Here is a 21,830-nt window from a genome sequence, read left to right on the forward strand (position 1 = left end):
GGTCTTCTGTGCCATGTGGGTTGCTCCCTGGCCTGCTAGGGATCAAACTCCTGCTGCAGCGGCTGTGGATAGCTTGATAGCACTGTCTTTAACCCCTGCACCACCAGGGAGGCCCTAAATAGATTTTTTTTTTTTTTGATGGCAAAATCCCAGTAAGTTCAGTAGTTTAACTCAGAGTGTTATGCCAGTGTCTATCTCCTAGCTGGTCCTTGTGCAGTTGTTAGGAAGGGAGTCAGTGTTAGGGAAGGCTGGTTGAGGAATACAAAGCTCTCTGTTCCACTATTGCAACTTTTCTGTAAGGCAAAACGAGTTCAGAGTAAAATTGAATAAATTGAGAGAAAACTTGAAATTGAAAATATTACTTACATTATCTTCCTTGTTTCTGCAAATCAGGAAAAAGCAGTTATTTCATTTTTTCCCTTCTTGAAACTCACTAGTGGGAGCAAAGTTTGGAAAACACTCTGGTGAAGGCAGTAGCAGGGGGATAGTAGAGGAGAGAGATACCTGAGACCCCAGCATGACTTTGTTGCTAATTCAATCAATATAATACCTCGGTTTCCTCACTTGCAAAAAAAAAAAGAAGATAAACCAGATCCTTCTCCCTGAGGAAATCTGTGTATGTTGCAAGGTTCCCTCATGGGACTTATATCCTATTCATCCATAAAAATCTAAGTTATAAATCACCTCCTCCATGCCTCCAAGATGCTATTCCCAAGCCAGTGAATTTATATTACAGGTCAAGAGGCTCCAGCTGGCTCAAGCATGGACAGTTCTGGAAGCCTTGGTGCATGCATGACCCAGTGCCTTTTCAGCTGATGGAAGTGTCCATTGCTGAGGATTCATAGCTGAGTCTCTCCCTGGGACTTGCTCAGTTTAAGGAAATTGTGGTTCCAAATTCACCTTCCCTTCCCCCAGAGCTGTCATGTCAACTGGGGGTTCCAAAGGTCAGGTCCCCTTGCCCCAATTCCACACAATTCTGCAGGATTAATTGGGGTCCCTGTAGCATCACAGTTCAACTCCTCCCTATACCCATTTCTGGTGCCTTCCCTCCCTCACAGGTAAGGGGGGGGGTGTCCCAAAAGCATTCCCATAACAAAGCACCTGCACATAAGGAAAAGACAAAACCAAAGCCAAAAAATATCCTTGAACTCTGACTGTGTAAGTGAGGCTACCAGGGGAAAATTTGGGGTGGGGAGCAAAGAGGAAAGGTGGTCACTGTATTTCATACCCTGGGTATTCAATTAACATTAACTATCAATAGTTATTACCATTAAACATGCAATAAATACATTGAACGACTATTGTTTTCCAGGAATCTTAAGAGCTTTCTTAAACAATGCTTCACTTCTGTCCTGTGAGATTTCCTAAGTCTGCTGAGTTAAGTGATAATTGTTGCTAATGGGCTGCGGCAGCTCCTGAACTGAATTAACCCTTCATTTCAGTGCAAGGAACTCTAAATAACTGGCTGACAATTGCTGGGCAGAAACAGTAGACAATGGCCAGGTCACATGCCTCGTATGTAGACTGTGCTTATATTTCAGATGCATACAAAAAGTCTCTTCAGCCAGTGGAAAGGAAAGGGTGAGAGCACGGAAGAAGCCAGAGTAGTTGTGCCCCTCCCTCTCTGTCTCTGGCAGCTTCTCTGAGGGGGCCGGGGTTGGGGGGGTTACGTATCCACCATGGTTCCAACTGCTGTCCATCAGACCATTGTACTCCAGTCTCCCTTGGGAGATTCCAACTCGTGCCTCTGATAACCTCATCTCCTCCCATGACCCGCCTCAACCTAGCAGTGACAGGCATTTCCACTATTGCTATTCTCTCATTTTCTGATCAACTTGTTTGATGTCTCAGCTCATCTGTTTAACCAGTAACCCAGCATTAAATTCTTTGTGTCTCATATACACCTTGACTGATGTAGCTTTATCTGTTTGGTTTGGTGTTTGAACTCACAGTCACAAATCCATTATACCTCCTATCATTGTTTGCATGGAGAAAAATTTACTTCATACTGGGCCTCCCCGGTGGCGCAGTGGTTGAGCGCTGGGTTGCGAAGCTGCCCGCAGCCTCTGCAGCGCCAGTTCGATCCCCGGCTGCTCCCTGGCCACCAGAGGAGGGTCCCACATGGCGCGCAGACCTCTCCTGCCGCCCGCTGCTCCCCTCAGCAGTGTACTTCGGTCCTTCTGCCTGCTCTGCTCCCCGCTCTGGCTCTGGTGAATTCTCTCACCCTCCCGCGCTTCTGACTGTACCCAGTGCTTGTATAAATAAATAATAAATAAATAAATCTTAAAAAAAAAAAATTTACTTCATACTTCAAAGTTCAACTTTAAAATTCTTTCCCTCCTAAAGACTTTCTGATTTCCCACTCCATCTCATTTCACCTTCACCACTGAGTCCATTACTCTGCTCTAGATGCTGCTAGCACTTGGAATCTACCACTTGCTCCATATAATCGCTCCCAGGTCTGTTAGCTAGGATGGAAGTTTCTTGATGGCAGGAACTAAATTTTATGCAACTATTTATATATTTGAAACATGATCGATATGTAAAAAATGTTTACAGGATGGGGTCTCCCTGGTGGCGCAAGGGGTTAAGCACAGCACTGTGAAGCTATCCGCAGCCTCTGCAGCATGAGTTCCATCCCCGGCTACCCACATGGCACAGCAGACCTCTCCTGTCTCACCCGCTGCTCCCCTCAGCAGTGTATTTCAGTCAGTCTGCCTGTTCTGTTCCCTGCGCTGTCTCTGGTGAATTGTCTCACCCCTAGCCCCCACACCTCTGGCCTGTACCCCAATTCTTACATGCATAAATAAGTAAATCTTTAAAAAAAAATGTTTACAGGATGAATAAAGGAGTAATAGTGACTTCCTCTATTAAAAAAAGGGGGGGGAAAGGAGGATTGAATGAGGAGTTAATGTCTGATGAGTACAGTTTGGGAAGATAGAAAAGATCTGGAGTGGTGGTGGTGTAGGTTGCACAACAATTTGAATTGGACTTTATGCCCCTGAACTATACATTTAAAAGATCTTCATGGTTCTCTGGGAATGTTGCATAAAGAGCTGGTAAAATCTTTTTTTCCCATCTGTGGACTGTATTTTTCTTTAGTCTTAATATATTTTGCAACTTAAACTCTAAAACTTCAATTAAGTTGATAAAACGAAAAGGTCACATTCCTTTGGGGCACATACCTGGACTCACAAAGTGTGTGACACAGACTGCCTACTGCCTGAAGCACAAGTCAGCATGAGAAACATTGAATGTGAAGAAATAATTGGAATAGGATCATTTGGGCAACTGAAATATCATGCAGGATATGCACACACACACACACAAACACATATAGACGCGCGCACACACATACAAAATGACCAGCTGGGCAGGGCTAAATAAAAATCCAAAATGCCCACAGCAGTAGAATGGCAACAGAATAGGAATGGAATATCCTCTTTTTTGTGGTAAGAAAAGAACCAATTAGGTCATAGCTAGAAAGCAAAAGTTTTCCCTAATGACGGCCTCTGAGAGTAAGCCGGTTACCTAGGGGCTGGTAACAATGCAGGCAGAGGAGCAGGGAAGAATGCTGATTTCATGTTGTCTGGCCTAAGAGGTCGCCTAGTGAGCCAGGCCTGGCTTTGTAGAGCTGATTAAGGAAGATGAGCCAGGAAGGGAGGGAGCCAGTGGCCACCTGCCCACGGGTTCAACTTGCAGAGGAAACCTTGCCAAGGCCGCTAGTAAAAGGAATCCTTAAAAAGCACCCCATATCACTGCTCCCCCACTGCATAAATCTTTTCTAGATGCCTCTGCCTAATTTCTGCTTCATTACTTGCTGAGTTGGGTCCCCACTGTTTGCTTTAGAGGCAGCCAATTCCATTATTGAAATGTCTTAACTATTGGATGATTCTGATATTTTTTAAGAGAAATAATCAGATCTAAAACAAGAGACTTAATGGTATGATTACAGTATGTAAAGTATGTGGAGTGTGTGTGTGTGTGTGTGTGTGTGAAGCCATAACACCAAAATATCAAATATTAATACTCTGAGGATTAAGATTATTGGTGATTTTATTTCTTCTTTTAATCTGCCTTTATTTTCTAAAATGTACAGGTTTTACTTTGGTAACATGGGAAGAGATAAATATTTTAAGATTAGTGGGGAGATAAAATTTTCTCTCTTACAGGTGAAACAGGGCCTTTCTCACCTTGCACCTATGGATTCCACTACTGTTAGATTCTATGCTTGAGTGGACAGTGGGTCCCAGCTGGACTAGTCTGAGTCGCCAGGCCAGAGACTTCAGTGTGACAGTTCACACGGTCAGTTACCACCCAGTGGAAGAAGAACACATCTTGTCAGTAGCTATGGAAATATAAGCACATCCACACTTCAGATCAGTGAATCGGAGAAATCAATTTCCTCTCAGAAGATAGGGCTATACTCAGTCTTCATATTCCAACCAGCACCTTCCATTAATGCAATGATTTTAAAGCCACTCCAGCTAAGAACAGGTTAAGGGAGGAACACTTTGACCTGAACACTGCTGGAGAAGAAAATGCTATTGCTGGCCATTGTGCAGCATGTTGAGAGAAAGTTTCACAGGTATCACCTTATCTGACTCTTAATCCAGAGTACCCCCTCCCCCATTCCAACCAAAGCAAACAGAGTGTCCAAAATATTGTGTCTATGCATGTGTTCATTTTGCTAAGAAGGACCTAAGTTTTCATACGCTTCCCAAAGAGGCTTGTCAACCCCAAAAGTTGTAGGGGCACTGGAATGACAGATACATCATCCCAGAGTTGGTTCATCAGAGTTGGGCATCAGGATTCCTGCAAACTCTTCCAATTCCTGCTACCCCTCCCTGAGCTCCAGAGCTTCTTTCCATGGCCTGGGGTGGCCAGACCTTCACCGTCTATCACAGCCTCCAGGGACATGCCATGAGGATGAGGATGTCTGTCTGCCTAGTGACAGGATTTGTAACAAACAAAACCCTCTGCCAGCAAGAGGACTGAGCAGCCTGTCTGGTTACAATTTATTCTCCTCGATCACTTTGACTGCATCCAAGTGCTGGGAGAAATTTGAATCTGAATGCTGCTGCCTCTGAAATCAGCTTAGAAGGCACTCTGCAACAAAGAATAAGCCTGGTGGAGTCTGTCTAAAGAGCCGTGTTTGGGTGGGACAAAGACACAGGCAGACACTGTCCAGTTGTGTCAAGTCTCAAGAAATCAGAGGGAGATTAACTGCTTACTGGAGGGAGGGCTGGAGCCTGCAGGAGAAGCAGTTGCTTCATATACAAAGGTTGTAGTGAAGGCAGGGTGTGAACCGTAGGGAGGGAGGCTAAATTAGAAAACTGGATTGAGATCCCCAAGGAAAGAGCTACTTCAAGAACAGACATGCAAGGATGTTGTTGCAACATGGCCTTCAACAGCAACAGATTGGAAACAACATGCAGTTGCATCACCAGGAGCATGCTTAAATGCACCGTGGAATATTATGCAGCCATTAAAAGAAATGTGATAGCTATAAATAAAAGAGTATAGACTGGTACAGAAAAACTCCAATATTTCTTGTAAAGTAAAGGAAAAAAGCAAGGAATAGGATGTGAAGTGTGTAGTATGTTACTCTATTTTTTTAACTTTTCTTTAATACAAAAATAATGGCTACCATCATCCATATCCATATATGTATATAAAATCTCATATCTCTCTATATCATATATAAGTATAAATGTTATATCTCTCACAAATCATGTTTTGGGGTGGGTTTTTTTTCTGGTTCTGCTTCTCTGGAAAACCCTGACTTGAGGGCTTGAGGGAATCCCTGAGATAAGGCTTGTGCAAAGGCAGAGGTGAGAGGTGAGGAGACTTGTGCTGACTGCTGGGAAAAGGGAGGATGTGAGAAGCACTCTGGTGGGATAGACTTCACTTTGGGAGCAAAGCTGAGGGAAGAAAGTCTAGTCCATCCTCTGTCAATATGAGGGGTCAGCCTGCCAATGACAGCTTGGACAGTCCCTGAGCATTAGTGATCAGGTCCTTAGCATCCTCCTGGCCTTTCCTCACAATCTGACTTTCTTTACTCTCTCCTCCCCCACATTCCAAGTCATTTCTCTTCCATGTCTTTGTGATGAGGCTATACCATAAGGCAAAATTAAAGAGGCTGGCAGGTTGCTGTTCCTTCCTTATGTATGTTCCTATGTGCCTCAGTTCAGTTGCCATTTGTGGCCTCTGATTCTGCTGAACAGAAAAGACAATCAGTCAATTCCTCTGTCTCAAAAGCCCAAGTAGTAAATTTGACCATTTTCTCCAGTTTCTGTCATTTGAACAAATAAGAACAGGTAATTCTTATGATTGAAAATGATTGAAATAATTCTAATGCTTGAAAATAGCATTTCCCCTTCCCAACTCTTGACATACTAAATGATTCCTTTAGATAGTTCTATTCATTCTTCATTCCACCATGAAAGGGGTCATAAAACGATCTCAAACATAAGGTGGGTAGTCCCTTTAAAATAAGTCTCCTTCCATGAATCCAAGCTTCCATTAAGACTAAACCCAGTTAGGGCCTCCCCGGTGGCGCAGCGGTTGAGAGCTGGGTTGCGAAGCTGCCCGCAGCCTCTGCGGCGCCGGTTCGATCCCCGGCTGCTCCCCGGCCACCGGAGGAGAGTCCCACATGGCGGGCAGACCTCTCCTGCCGCCCGCTGCTCCCCTCAGCAGTGTACTTCGGTCCTTCTGCCTGCTCTGCTCCCCGCTCTGGCTCTGGTGAATTCTCTCACCCTCCCGTGCTTCTGACTGTACCCAGTGCATGTATAAACAAAAACAAACAAATAAATAAATAAATAAATAAACATGCCTCTATTTAAAAAAAAAAAAAAAAAAGACTAAACCCAGTTATGATAAAGGCATCACCCTAGGGAGCAAAAGGACTCAAAGAAGCAGAAAAGAGCTCATGTATAAGTAGGCAAAGCACGCACATAAATAGATCAGAAATTAGCAAGGCAGATAAATGACAAAAAGGAGGAGAGTGATCATTGTGTGCTGAAGTATCTCTGAAGGCTGTGACCTGGGCATTGATGATGGATAGGAATCAAGAAGTAATCCCAGTGTTACTTCTGTACATCAGTAAACCCCCCTACCCCTCCTCCCCTGCTACCCAGCAGGGTGGGTGGTTCAGGCAGGTGTTCCTACTGTCCAAGGAGTTCCTTTTGAGTTAACCACTATTTCCTGCCACCATCAGGAATGAATGTTCAAAGAGGCCAGGTATTTAGACGACTGCAACACAGAAGATCAGAATTTGGGCTGGAGCCAGATTTTTCAATACCTTCCTTGGTGCTCTGTTCCCTACAGACTTTGCAGACACGGGCATCAACAGGCACAAGAACCCAGTCACCCAGGGAGTGAGATAATACGCTGGCTTTGGGGAAGAGAAGTCAAGAAAATGGGATCCTACTACCAATCCCAAAGGGGATGTGAGTGTGTGTATGTCCCAGACACACACACACATACACACAAATACACGCAGTGTTTTCCTCAAATTGCACATCCGCCTCAGAGAGTTTGAACAACAAGCAAAGCATTAACCACGCATCAGCTAAGCCAGGATTCCAAAGGAGAGCTTTGACTTATAAGCCCTTGCCCCCCACAGGAACCCAGCTTCAAATCCATCCAGTGGGATTAAGATGATGATACAAAAGCTTCCAGTTGCATCCATCTGACTTTGTGTGAGAAACTCAGAAAGGAAGCAATAGTAATTTTATTCAGCAAAATAAAGAAAGAAAAGGAGATTTACTGTCGACACGAAGTTATGTACATTGTCCCCAAACTGATAAAGTTTGGCACAATTTCAGCTACACAAGGGAGAATTATCAGCAAGACAAGGAATGTGTCTAGGGGCAGGAAAGAGTGGGGTGAGGTGTTCACTTCAGCTCATTGGTCTGAGATGCCACATGGACAAGATGGTGCCATCGGGTGACCAGCTCAGATACACTCTAACTGGAGCTGTTGCCACCCCAGCTGATGCGAGCAGGAAAGAATGGAGTGTGGCCTGCCAAGCGGTACCGGACAGTGGCCTCCGCTGTCCCTACCTTAGATGGTCAGTCTGCTTATCTGCACACTCAGGCTTATAAAACTCTAAGAAAAGTTTCTTGGGCCCCCTGGGCAGGCACTTCCACGTGGAAACTACTGCTGCCATCATCTCGACCTTTACTCCCAGCGACTGTTAGTGGGGAAAACAGGGAGCATTTGAGGGGCCTCTCCAGGGAGCTTCAGACCTGGGTAGAGTCACAAGCAGGGTGAAGTTCAACTCTTCCCCCTGATATTTCTTCCGCTGCTGCTTAACTCACCTGCACATTCCTCCTTCGTATCTTCTGAGAAATACAGATTCTCCTTCTGAACTTTTTTTTTAAAGATTTATTTATGCATACAAGAACTGGGATACAGGCCAGAGGTGTTGGGGAGGGGGGTGTGGGGGGGGGGAGAGGACTCACCAGAGACAGAGAAGGGAGCAGAATAGGCAGATTGACTGAAATACACTGTTGAGGGAAGCAGCGGGAGAGGTCTGCTGTGCCATGTATGTCACCTTCCTGGCCAGGGATCGAACTCACACTGCAGTGGCTGCGGATAGCTTCATAGTGCTGACGCTTAACCCCTTGTGCCACCAGGGAAGCCCATAGGCCAATATTTTTATTGGAGTAATTGGTAAGCCAGGGAGACACTGCCACAGAAAGCAAAGGAAGATTCTTCATCTGGGTCATGAGTGGGCTGGCTGGAACACCTTATTGGCCCCTTCCAGCTCTCATGGTCTTTGAATGACAAATTTACCTGATTCTAATTATAGGTGGAGAACTGTTTCACTCCAGTCCCCTGCCAGGCTTCCATGGACTGCCCCCGGCTGTCCCCTACCCTCCTCTGCCCATTCACACCCTCATCTTTGAAAACCTTAAAAGACGACCCAGTTTGGAGGAAATACAAAGTACATTAGCTCCAAGTCACATTTACAAGTCAAGGTAAACAGAACTTGCTCCACGCACCCTCCGTCCACAAAAATGACGGGAAATAACTTTTCCAACGCTGAACTGGCGCCACCTAGTGACCATAGGTGTCACTCAGTCACCCCGCAGCAGGACCGTGACCTGCAGAAGTTCTGGGAAACAGAATTTCATGACTCGCCCTGGGCAAAACTGTGAAAGCCCAGGCAAATCCTCCCATATTTCGAATTTCCCTTTTCTGGAATGCTCCCCCATGACGCACAGGTGTACTGGAGAGTAAATGTTATTCAGGCAGACCCAGCTCTAGACCAAAGGCACCCTGGGCGCCTGTTAGCTCCTAACATCCTGGACAAATTAGCAAACTTTCCTGTCTTCAGTCACGCTCTGTGAAATGTGGGTAGCACAGTCTATCTCTCACAGTAGTTGTGGGAAGTAAGTGTGACATGGTGTACATAACAGTAAACATATAGTGAACGTGCTGAATAGTAGTTCTATTCTCTAGTACATATGATTTTTAACATAGGAGTAAACAAAATAAATGTTGAGCTATGATCCCCAGAAGTCTCCAAGTAGAGGGTACATAACCGTCTCTGGGTCCTGCAGGAGACAATTCCATGCAGAGTTCATCCCAAGAGGCCTGAAGGAACTCAGGAGTGCAGGCAAAGTTAAGGGAACTAACCCAGGACATGGAGGCGCCCAGAACCAGCAGTGACAGGAAGGCGAGGCCACCCGCTGACCGGTGGATGAGACAAGGGAAGGAGGGACTGTAAAGGAACCTGGGCAGACCTGCGCTTGGGAAGAGGGGCGATCTGGCAGAGGCTACTGTCTTGGAGGGAGGCCATCGCTCTAGAACCCGGGGCCCAGAAATCAAGGAGGCTGGACTAGCCCTCCCCACCCGACCCTTCCCCTAACCTCCCAACTCCTGCCTCTGCCCACCAGTGATCACACCCAACCCCAAGACAGCTGGCAGGGACACCTGGTGAGGATAAGTAGGCCTAGCCTCACAGGGCTCAGAGCAGGGTCCAGACACCACAGAATAGACCTAGAGGAGACACCCTCCAGGGGGGAGGGGTGATGCAGAGAACACGCCTGCTTCGGGAAAAGGATAAGACCAGGTGATGTCCAAAAATAAACTCCAAGAAGAAGGAGGGAGAAAAGAGGAATGAGCCATATTTATTGAAGATTTATTTTCTGCTATTCACTATGACTTGTGCACTATGAATGTGCACTATGACTAGACCTCCCCCAAATGGCCAAGAGCATATTTTTTCCAATCCATTTCACCTTGGCATGTGGATCTGAAGTCAGTCGAGGTCCTGCAGTCTTCAAGAAAAACTGTCACTATTACCTGACAGAAGGAAGAGCATCCAGATTTAGAGTCATCTACAGAATTTTTATCAGAGAAACCTATCTGCTGGAAGGGCAAACTTCTAAAATACCTAATTTTGTCATAGGAGTCACCCTTCCCTCATATTGTGAGACCCTCTCTCCTTGACACCCCAGGTTCCTGTCCTGTTCTTCAGCTCAGGATAGAAACTCTTAGTCTCTCATTTGCTCCAAAATGTACAGCCATGTAAATTCTCCATAAGTATCTAATAAAATTTGTTGTTTTTCTCCTATGTGTCTTTCTTATGTTAATTTGTTCACTAGTCCAGTCCAAGAAAGAACCCCCCCATCCCAGCCCCTAAAGCTTTCAACTTTCTCTTATCCCTTTCTTAGCAATTGGCTCTTTTTATTCCTTTTCCAGATCAAGTAACCTGCATGGAGACACCCAGCTAGAAAGTAGTGGAATTCCACCCCGTTATGGATGCTAATGTCCCCCTCCCAAACACTGCTCTCTTGATCCCCCTGCACCCCAGAACTACCTCTGTGAGGTTGGGAAAAGACAAAACCCACAGCAGGGAGGAGAGGCAACAGCACACAGTACAGAGAAGTAAAGAAAAAGACTCAGACCCCCTGAGTAAGGGATTACATTTTCCTTATTGTCATGTAAAGAATTCCCCTTTCCTGGCGAATGAGACCAATTTCTAAGGGAAGCTCAAATAGCATTGTATTCGAGGCTCAGTCTGAGCAAAGCCAGTAAATCCCCATGGAGGGATTCAGACTATCCTCCCTGGCTCCTCTGCATGTCCAGGAGCCGATCCTCTGGGGAGTGTTATAATAAGGGGCTGGGGAGGTGGATGTCAATGATAAAAGACAGAGCATTGGCTACCCACTCATCTGAAAATCCCCATGGACATTCCTTTCTGAAGGATGGTCAGACTAATCCATATTGGCCAACTGATTGAAGCCCAGGCAGACAAACCTTTCACCCAGAGATTTACAACCTCAACTCAAACCAGTTGTTTGAACAAACCTTCAAACTCCTGCAGAGCCCACTTGACATCTGTATTTGTCAGGTCAGGGAGAAGAATGGCTTCCACTTTGAAAGGCTGAGGGTTTGCTATTTCCTGCTGCTCCCTGGAGATCTACATGGTAAAGGAGGCCTTGGTGGTCAACATTAAGGAGAATCAAATAGAAGGTCTCAGGGGAGCTGTGTTTAAGTTAAGTTTGAGTTAAAGCATCTGCTGTTTCATTTACTCCTTTGTTGCCCTTGCCAACTCTTATTACTTCATGCTGGGATATTACCTTATTATTATTATTACTAATATTACTCGTATTACAGCTTTTCTGGTGCTGTGGTAGAATCCAGTCCCAGGTTCCTGGCTTCACCTCAGGACCTCAGAGCCAGAATAATCCTCCTCCACACTGCTTTCCTTGAGTCCGTTATGATAAGTTCAGGCAGCAGTGGACTGAAAAAGTGGTATTATGGACCAGGCCCTAGAGCGCATTACAAAAAGTTAGAGCAAAGTTTGACAGCCCATCAAGAGATGGACAGACCCCAGACAGGACGGGGTGCCAGGCTGGTGAGAATGAGCAATAGTTCATGAGGAAACTTGGAGGTCACTGGTAGGCAGTGAGAAGGCAGATGTGGCAGTGAGGACGGTGGAAAAGAGTGCAGGCATGGAGGGTAGATCTTGGTTCATACCCTTGGATAGTTGGCTACATTGCTTACACGTAGATTTTTCTGCTTACAAGTACACGTCATACGTAAGATATGATTGGTAAGAAGAGTTACACACAAGATATGCAATGCTGGATTTATAAACTGGATTCCAGAATGTGACTGACAGGAGAACAAAAAGTTGGACTAGACATGTTGGGTGAAGGCACCAGAAGTTATAAAACATGCCATAACCACACATCAGAAGGGCAACCGCAGCATGTGCAACACTGGCGGTGGTGTCTCCAAATGGTGGAACTAATGCTATTTTACACTAACCAGGTTAGGACTGCCATCCAGATCAGGATATAATTGTAGGGTTTTATGAATCATTTCCTCTTAGGAAATTGATGTGGGTTTTTTTCAGGCTATCTTAGTATTAGTGCTTTAGTTACAGATCAGATAAAGAGTACCATATACACAATCTCCAGCTAAAGCTCTTTGTACCCTACACAATGAAGTGGTTCACCATTAAAAGACTTTAAAACTGCAGCTCTTGGGCCTCCTCTGGTGGCGCAGTGGTTGAGTGCTGGGCTGCGAGGCTGCCTGTCAGCCTCTACAGCGCTGGTTCATCCCCGGCCACCTGCGAGGGTCCCACATGGCGCGCGGACCCCTCCTGCCGCCCGCTGCTCCCCTCAGCAGTGTGCTTCATCAGTCTGCCTGTTTCTCTTCCCCACTCTGGCTCTGGTGTATTCTCTCACCCTCCCGCGCTTCTGGCTGTACCCAGTGCTTGTATAAATGAATAAATAAATCTTTAAAAAACAAAACAAAACTGCAGCTCTTGGGCCTCCCTGGTGGCAGAAGGGGTTAAGCACCGCACTATGAAGCAATCTGCAGCCTCTGCAGCACAAGTTCGATCCCCCCCAGCCTGGCAGGGAGAAACCCACATGGCGAGGCAACCTCTACTGTCTCGCCTGATGCTCCCCTCTACAGTGTATTTCAGTCAGTCTGCCTGTTCTGTTTCCCACTCTGTCTCTGGTGAGTCCTCTCATCCTCCCCCCACCCCCATATCTCTAGCCTGTACCCCAGCTCTTGTATGCATAAATAAATCTTAAAAAAAAACAAAAACAAAAACAACTGCAGCTCTTTTTGGATGCCCCAACGCATACCTGCACTCTTCAAACAAGCCTCTTCCTCAGGTGCCAGAGTTACCTTCACAACGTCTGAGATTCCATTCTGTCCCATATGCCAGGCACACTGAGGAAGATAACATCTTTTATTTCATAAAGACCCTTATAGTCATGATGGGAGTTGGATACACCCACTTAAAATTCTTCATTATACTTCTGCCAAATCTGCCACAGAGAATCCAATGACCCAGGATGCAAAGACTTTCCATTTTATCACCTCATAGGTGTTGTCAGACACTTATTTGTTTACCTCTTTCCACTGTCCCCTATTTGCATCAGTGCCTAAAGCAGGGTGCAGATTCTTCAGGGAAACTGCAGCAACCTTCAGTTAACTCCAAACAGACACAGAGTCTCTATGCTCCCAAGGGTCCACAGCTGAATAGGTAGACCCCAGTCTTTCCTCCATTAGGTAACAGAATGGGACTCAATCCATATTGCAACCACTTCCAATAATATGATTTTGGAAAAGCCACTTATCAGCCAAGTCACATAGTTCACTGGTTTGGAAACAACAAGCAAGCAGCAGTATAAGCTGTATTTTACAACATTAGGAATGATGAATTGGAAGGTGTTTATATTATGTTTGATGAAATGAAGATGGCTTGCTCCCTCTTGCAAGTACTGGGGTGTAGGCCAGAGGTGCAGGGTTGGGTGGGGGGCAGGAGAGGATTCACCAGAGACAGAGTGGGGAACTGAACAGGGAGACTGAAATACTGAAATACACTGTTGAGGGGAGCAGCGGGAGAGAAGGAGAGGTCTGCTGCGCCATGTGGGTCACCTCCCTGGCCAGGGATAGAACTCATGCTGCAATAGTTGCAGATTGCTTCATAATGCTGATGCTTAACCCCTTGCACCACTAGGAAGGCCCCCTTTAAATTTTTTAAGAAAAGCATTGAAACTGTTAAAGATAAACCATTTCATCAAAAGAAAGTAATACCTAAAGGTTTGAGTTCTTTCTAGTCTAATTCAGTGCTGAATGACATAGACTCAAACTGATGTCATACTTCATTCTTAACCATAGATTTCACACTTCTCCTAAAATCAGAGAAAGTACGGGTAGAATGTGTAGAGGAAGGAGAAAGGAGGGATAAGAGATCAAGCAGGCAGCCCGCAGCCTCTGCAGCACTGGTTCGATCCCCGGCCACTGGGCGAGGGTCCCACATGGCGCGCTGCTCCCCTCAGCAGTGTACTTTGTCAGTCTGCCTGTTCTGTTCCCTGCTCTGGCGAATTAATTCTCCCTCCTGTGCTTCTGACTGTACCCAGTGCTTTTATAAATAAATAAATAAATCTTAAAAAAAAAAAAAAAAAGAGATCCGGCAGGCAAAGGCCAGCCACTGAGAGCTCTTAAGTAAATTCCCAGGAATTTGGAACAGGAGCCACAGAGGGGTGGGGGGCGGGGAAAGGAAAGAAAAAAGGAACCTGAAAAATGACATGATCGTTTGGCAGCTATTTCAGAAAAATAATTTTACCAGGAGCGGAGCCTCAATTAGAAGCAGGGAAATTACAGCAAGAAGACCACACAGATGACTCTATCAGAAATCTAATTTTGTTAAATATTTAAACATGTGCAAAGACAAGAAGAGGGTACATTTGTCCCCCAACTTTAAGAACTGAGGTGTACAGAAAAGTCACAGGCCAAGGTAGGGGAGAGGCAGGACAGCCTAGAAATGAGAAGCTTTGTCTCTGGGGTTTGCCTTTGCTTATGGATCTGGAAAGTTAGAAAGTTGTGAGATTTTTGGGCAGAAGTTCCCTAATTCCTCTGTGCCACAGTTTCATTGTTTATAAAATGGAAATAACAATAACATTTCACTCAGCAGTTGGCCTAGGAATTGAGGAACTGCGTGTAAAATCACTACAAATGATGGAACATACTAAACTTTTAAAAGCATTGGTTATTGGGCCTCCCTGGTGGCGCAAGGGGTTAAGCACCACACTATGAAGCAATCTGCAGCCTCTGCAGCACGAGTTCGATCCCCAGCCGGCCAGAGAGCTACCCACATGGTGCAGTAGACCTCTCGTCACGCCCGCTGCTCCCCTCAGCAGTATATTTCAGTCAGTCTGCCTGTTCTGTTCCCCACTCTGTCTCTGGTGGATCCTCTCACCCCCCGCATCTCTGGGCTGTACCCCAGCTCTTGTATGCATAAATAAATAAATCTTAAACTAAAAAAAATAATAAAAGCATTGGTTATTAGTATTACTATGCAACAGAAAATAACCTGGGAAATAGATAATGAGCTCTGTTTAAGGGCACTTTAGGTTTCAAATATTTGCCTTGAGGACCTCCCAGGAAAGATGACCACGGAGCACCTTGAAATATGGGGCTAGCTCAAGAGAGAGAGATCAAGTAGATAGTAATTTTGGGGGGTACTCTGGAATTTCTCAGGCTGTGGTTGAAGTCATGTGAGGGAATAACTTAGAAAAACCATGAAACCCAGCATTTGGCAAAGGGAGTGGAATCTGGGAGTGAGCCCACGCATTGAGGTCTCTGGAAATGAGGTCAAGGAAACAGTTCTGAGTAGAGAGTTGTCCAGAGCCCACACTCACTTGGAAGTGGTGGAAACTGCCTACAGCGACAGCAGCCCCTCTCTGCCTAGAGCACCCCTAATGCTCAGTGCTAAAACCACCAGTGACTGTGAGGGATAACCAAATAAATGGCCTGGGTGAGGAGGAAAGGGAAGAATATGCCACAGGGATTTTTTATCCCCACCAGATGAAGATCTAGGCATGGCAGTGGGAACCAGATCCCACTATTGTGGGAACCACAACCCTCAGCTAGCCACCCTTCACGTAGGTTACTACACAATTAATTGGATAGGAGATTATCATGATTACTTTTGCCCCATTTTTTTGATTAATTAATTTTTTTAAGATTGATTTTTTTATGCATACAAGATCTGGGGTACAGACCAGAGGTGTGAGGGGTGAGAGGATTCACCAGAGACAGAGTGGGAAGCAGAATAGGCAGACTGATCGAAATATACTGCTGAGGGGAGCAGTGGGCAAGTCAGGAGAGGTCTGATGTGCCATGTGGGTAGCTCCCTGACCAGATATCAAACTCAGGCTACAGAGGCTGCCGACAGCTTCATAGGTTGCATCTTAACCCCTTGCACCACCGGGGAGGCCCTGGATTAATTTATTTTTGACTGGGGTAATATTGGGTTGCCCCCTTCAGGTATGAAAGGGAACTGCTGAGCAAATAAATCTTTCCTGTGTCCTGCTAATGGGTCCTAGGCATGGTGCAGTAAATAATCCAATGCAATTGTAAATAACAAGTTTGCTTACTTAATAAACCTTTCCTTAGAGAGCTTTCCAGCTAAGTTTTAGCTTATCTAAACGAGGTTACATTTTAACAAGGTTGGACAGCCAGCCAAGCTGATTTATCTCTCAAAGGACAACCCCGAATGTCCATCCTTTGGAAATTTTGTGCTTGCTAACTGATGTTACCAGTGTCAGATGGTTGTGTATAAAAGAAACTCTTTGTCTCTAGACAGGTGCCCAGACCTTATGGGGCTACCCAGGTCTGAGACCTCATGCATGAGAAATAAAGCTTCTCCTGACCTCAACATTCCCGAAGTAGCGCTTGTTCTTCCCCTGCCTGAGTAAAAGGCTAGACTTTATTTCTGCAACATTACCACCATAGTGCACCCAGCACCAAATCACCCATATCCCACCACCATGGAGCACTGTGCTTCCTCCCTTTGCTGTTGCTTGTCATTTTAAAAAGCACTTTCAGGGATCTTGTAATCATATAATCAAACCTAATGAATGTTGACGGATAAATGTCTCGTTTCTGCCTAGTAATAGAAACGGACTTCTCCCAGTGCTACAAAACTGACTAAATGGACTGATATTTAAAACCCATAACTTTATTTCTGAATTCAATAAAAAAGAGAATTTTGAGACAGTCTCTAAGAAGCCATTCTTTCTCAAATCTAAAACATAATCCACGCTCCCTTACTCCTACCTCCCTCAGATCTCGTTTGCCCTCTGGAAACCTCGCGAGAGTCGAGTCCTCAAGACTTCTCCCAGTAGCCACCACTCTTTCTCTTCCCGTATGCGGCCTTAGGTGAGTATCCTGTAGGGGTGTCTGGTGGAGCTTAATCCTCTGGACATCGCCGCCATCCTGACCTCGGGGGCTACAGTCTCGAGGCCCCCGTGAGGAGGACTTCCCGGGCTACCCACTAGTCGCTGATGGCGGTGTCCCTCTGTGTGGGGACGTGTCAGAGTGCCCCGCTTGGTGCGCCCGGGCCCTTGGGCTCTGAGGCCCACAGGGGCGTGCGATGGGTGGGAACGTGGTCCGCGGGGATTCTGGCGGCCCCTGGCCTGGCCGCCTCGACTCCGAAGGCCCAGTGTCTCTCGGTGAGTGGTCGCCGAGTATGCGGCGCGTTTGTGTAAATTCGGGGGTGTAAAGTCCGATCGAGGCTTTTCTTGTTTAATCACTAGGGTAAGAATTTGATAGCGATCACGCGGGTAATAGACCAAAAAGTGTGTGGGAAGAAAGCAGCAGCTGCCCAGGGGGTTATCTGTGTGCAGCTGTAGTTGAGGGACCCCGTGCCCCCGTGTCATTTTCCGTCTGAAGGCCCAGAGTTGGGTTGAGACAGACTGTTTTCCCCAAGCTGAGAGGACTAGCATTGGGAAGTGTCCGGTTGTTAGGGGGAAAGGATGTCCTGAGCTAATTCAATGCAGGCTTTGTGGACTCCACCCCCACTCCAGACCAAAGGGGCTGCCCTATAACATGGTCACTAGTCTAGTGTCAGCACAACTTTCTAGATAAGAGAGGAAAAAGGATGAGGACGTGCATGGCTGCGATGATGACGTTACTTAGGACACCTTTGGATTAATCATGAAAACAACACTACTCTGAGCAGCCTGTAGCAGCCTTTACCACGTGCAAACTGTCGTCGTTACTGTAAATTAATTGACTGAAATGCTCTTCTCTCTTCAGTGATCTCTGAAAATGGTTCGCTACTCACTTGACCCAGAAAACCCTACAAAGTGTAAGTGAACAAGAGATACATAAATATGCCCTGTTTTGGGGGTATGAGAAACTATAAGATGTCAAAAATTAATCCCTCTTATTTTTTACAGCATGCAAATCAAGAGGTTCAAATCTACGTGTTCATTTTAAGGTATGTGAATCATAGTTGTGTTGTACAAGATTTCTGTGTTTTATTGAGTATTTTTACCATTCTTTTTGTTAAGTAGTTGCAAAGCTGCCTTTTTAAGGACACCTTTAGGTTTACCATGAAAATTCTGAGTAGCCAGCTTTTAAATATTGGTCATTGGGATTTTAATTCAGGGATTTTGGAATTGGATAAAACTGCCCAAAACTATTTAGAGAATCTGAATATGTAGATTAAGGTACATGTAATTGTAGGTACTGAAATTAAAATAGTGAATAGACCAATTTGGAATTCTTTTACTTAGCTTTAAACCAAGTCTTTATGGTCTTAGTATTTTGTTCTCACCCTCCCAAGAATGGAAGGAATGTTTAGTTTGAAAATTACAATTATTTGACAGGGTTTACTAACAGTCTGCATTATTGATATTTAGAACACTCGTGAAACTGCCCAGGCCATCAAGGGTATGCATATCCGAAAAGCCACCAAGTATCTGAAGGATGTTACTCTACAGAAGCAATGCGTGCCATTCTGTCGTTACAATGGTGGCGTTGGCAGATGTGCCCAGGTGAGAATTCTTGTCACTTGAAAGTCATATAATGTGATCAGCTTGGATGAGGATGGCTTAGATCTACCTTTAAATCAAGCTCTTTCTGGTTGCTATGATGACAATCTTAGGACACCTTTGGAATAACCGTGAAAAAAAAATACTCTGAGCAACCTTGGTAATAGATAATTAATTCCTCTGAGTTGTAAAATGATTTAAGTCCAGAAAAATGGCTTAACACCCTTTTTTTTTTTTTTTTTTTTTTCAGGCCAAACAGTGGGGTTGGACGCAAGGTCGGTGGCCCAAAAAGAGTGCTGAATTTTTACTGCACATGCTTAAAAATGCAGAGAGTAATGCTGAACTTAAGGTACTGACGCCATTAATATCCTTATGTGTATGCAATTGGATAGTAGTTCAATTTGTGTTGCTGTTGTCCTAGTTTTGTTTTTTTTCTGATTGTCTTCCTTGGACTATATCAAGTTTTTTTTCCTAACTCCAATATTCAGCAGACCAAATATTGACTGAATATTTTCAGAAGCATGGTGTGCTCTCTTCAAGCCTAAGAAATTTTTCTCCTGTAACTCATTTTTTTCCCCTTCTCTATCTTAGCACCAGTAGTTTTTAACCTTGTGCCATGAACTTTTTTGGAAGTGTGGTTTATGAATATGAACCCCTTCAGAATATTGTTTGAATATAAAGGAGTCAATACAATTAATGAAATGATTGCCTTAATATGATGGTAAATGTAGTTTGTTGCCCCTTTTTTTTTTTTTTTTTTGTGGGACCCTCGCCACCGGTGCCCGGGGATCGAACTGGCGCTGCAGAGGCAGAGGCTGCGGGCAGCCTCGCAACCCAGCGCTCAACAACTGCACCACCAGGGGAGGCCCTGTTGCCTTCATTCTTAATGGAAACAGCTATGTCAGAAGGTTAAATAGTGATGTTGTTAAAACAGGTTCCCATTTGGGTTATTTTCCATTATCTTCATACCTTCTGTGTTTGCAAATCTGGGTGAGACCTGAAATTTAGGCTTGTCTGACTAGTAACCCTTTCAGCTTGCTAAGCCATGCCAGTCTTGTTAATCATTAAGGCTTAGAATTTGAGACTGCCATAGATCTCCTAACTCTACCCTTCTAATAAATCAATATGGAGTCAGTTATGAACATCTGTGTTTGGCAGTTTCTATGGGAACTTAAGACTTGATGGAAGGATGTTTAGAACATATAAAGGTGAAAGCTAACAACTGCATAAACAGATAGTGCTACTTAAAGTCTTACAGGTTGATTTTCCAGTGATGTGGTTTGTGGAATTAAAACGAAGGTGTTAGCTGATAATTTGTTCTCCCCTCTTTCCAGGGTTTAGATGTAGATTCTCTGGTCATTGAGCACATCCAGGTGAACAAAGCCCCTAAGATGCGTCGCAGAACTTACAGAGCTCATGGTCGGATTAACCCATACATGAGCTCCCCCTGCCACATTGAAATGATCCTTACTGAAAAAGAGCAGATTGTTCCTAAACCAGAAGAGGAGGTGGCACAAAAGAAAAAGGTAAGTTACTTAATTTTATTGCTGGGTTCCATCTTTGGAAACTAAATTTGTGGTTGCTGTGATGATTAACTTAGGACACCTTTGGAATAACCATGAAAGGAAACTTTTCTGAGCAACCTCTTTAACACATCTTGGCATGTTGACTAGTATATGAGAACTACATGATTCTCTTCTGATGACCCAGCTAGATGTCCATAGCCACTTCCAATGTAACATGTCCAAAAATGGGCCCTACTCTCCCCAAGTCACACCTTTTTCATCACTTAAATGTCCTCCATCCTTGTTGCCACTTTGTTCCAGTCTTCTGAGTAAATTCTCCTCTCCTGCTTGTTCAGATTTCCTCCCTTCCCATCCCACTTCTCTAAGACAAAAGACATAACCCTACTCCTTTAAGATGCAGTATGGGTTTCTCCAGGAGACCTGATGTCTTTTTTCTTTCTTTCCCCAGATATCGCAGAAGAAACTGAAGAAACAAAAACTTATGGCAAGGGAATAAGTTCAACGTAAAATAAAAGGAAGCAAAAGTAAAAGCAAAATGTTGGTTATCTTTTCATTAGTAAATATATTTCAAGTATCTTCGAAATTGGATCAAATGAGTTTTCTTCTGAGTAGATTATTTGTCCTGTGCCATTTATTTTGGTTTTTAAACATTGTTTTGAGTCTCTGGATGCTGAGAGATGGAATTAGAACATGGAGGAAACTTATGAAATGCTTTATAGTGCTAATACCACAATGCACCCATTAACAGTAACAGTAGATTTTAGTATTTTCAGTCATGGAGCTATCACCTACATCGATTTTTGAACATTTATACCAAAAAGGTACCTTGTCAGTGGTTAATAAACTCCCATGCAACCCTCTGGCAATATTCAGTTGTATTACAGATTGACCTGTACATTTTTTTTTTTTAAAGATTTGTTTATTTATTTATACAAGCACTGGGTACAGTCAGAAGCGCGGGAGGGTGAGAGAATTCACCAGAGCCAGAGTGGGGAGCAGAGCAGACGAAAGGACACTGCTGAGGGGAGCAGCGGGCCGCAGGAGAGGTCTGCGCGCAGGGCCCTCCTCCCACGTGGCCGGGGAGCAGCTGGGCATGGAACTGGCGCTGCAGAGGCTGTGGGCAGCTTCGCAACCCAGCGCTCAACCGCTGCGCCACCGGGGAGGCCCTTGACCTGTACATTTAATGCACGAGGAATCACAGTGAACTTACTGGGTCCTCAGGCCCCTTCCGACCATCCTGTTGAGACAGGGCAAGCTAGGGTTATTAGGCAGTTTTAGGGACAGTGCAGGAGGGGACCTCTGAAGAATTTAGGGAGGCTTCAGAGATAAGGACAACCAGAGAAATATAACCAATTACATTAGGAAAAACAAACATGCCAGGACCAAGGACAACATTGTTAATGCTGGTCCTGGTTTCCTTCAGGTGGTAAAGGGAGGCGGAGATTGGAGAAATGGAGAGTGGTTTAATTTATGGTCA

The 21,830-nt window shown here is 44.9% G+C and overlaps 1 protein-coding gene, 3 non-coding genes and 1 pseudogene across 4 annotated transcripts; 4 read left to right on the forward strand and 1 right to left on the reverse strand.

Annotated features, from left to right (window-relative positions):
• Positions 1–5,967: 5,967 nt before the first annotated feature.
• Positions 5,968–16,780, reverse strand: LOC119242781 (L-lactate dehydrogenase A chain-like; annotated as a pseudogene).
• Positions 16,781–17,117: 337 nt separating this feature from the next.
• Positions 17,118–20,480, forward strand: LOC119243049 (60S ribosomal protein L17-like). The gene is made up of 6 exons (XM_037508533.2): positions 17,118–17,208; positions 18,088–18,139; positions 18,231–18,271; positions 18,696–18,830; positions 19,078–19,176; positions 20,162–20,480. Exons 2-6 carry the CDS (start codon positions 18,100–18,102, stop codon positions 20,396–20,398), a joined length of 552 nt encoding a protein of 183 aa, XP_037364430.2. The 5' UTR covers positions 17,118–17,208; positions 18,088–18,099; the 3' UTR covers positions 20,399–20,480.
• On the forward strand, positions 17,946–18,011 carry LOC119243849 (small nucleolar RNA SNORD58). The gene has a single exon (XR_005124851.1). It is a non-coding gene; the product is annotated as a small nucleolar RNA SNORD58 (small nucleolar RNA).
• Positions 18,920–18,983, forward strand: LOC119243845 (small nucleolar RNA SNORD58). The gene has a single exon (XR_005124847.1). It is a non-coding gene; the product is annotated as a small nucleolar RNA SNORD58 (small nucleolar RNA).
• LOC119243847 (small nucleolar RNA SNORD58) lies at positions 20,407–20,470 on the forward strand. The gene has a single exon (XR_005124849.1). It is a non-coding gene; the product is annotated as a small nucleolar RNA SNORD58 (small nucleolar RNA).
• Positions 20,481–21,830: the final 1,350 nt, after the last annotated feature.

The sequence above is a fragment of the Talpa occidentalis genome, unplaced genomic scaffold (genome assembly GCF_014898055.3).
Source record: "Talpa occidentalis isolate TD23 unplaced genomic scaffold, MPIMG_talOcc4v2.1 talOcc4.13, whole genome shotgun sequence".
Lineage (NCBI taxonomy): Eukaryota > Metazoa > Chordata > Mammalia > Eulipotyphla > Talpidae > Talpa > Talpa occidentalis.

Bases quoted from the DNA above. Each gene is read 5' to 3' on its own strand.
- LOC119243049 (XM_037508533.2), top strand. From the start codon at position 18,100: ATGGTTCGCTACTCACTTGACCCAGAAAACCCTACAAAGT. The intron at 18,272-18,695 runs GTATGTGAATCA...ATTGATATTTAG, and splicing joins ATCTACGTGTTCATTTTAAG to AACACTCGTGAAACTGCCCA. The intron at 18,831-19,077 runs GTGAGAATTCTT...TTTTTTTTTCAG, and splicing joins GCGTTGGCAGATGTGCCCAG to GCCAAACAGTGGGGTTGGAC.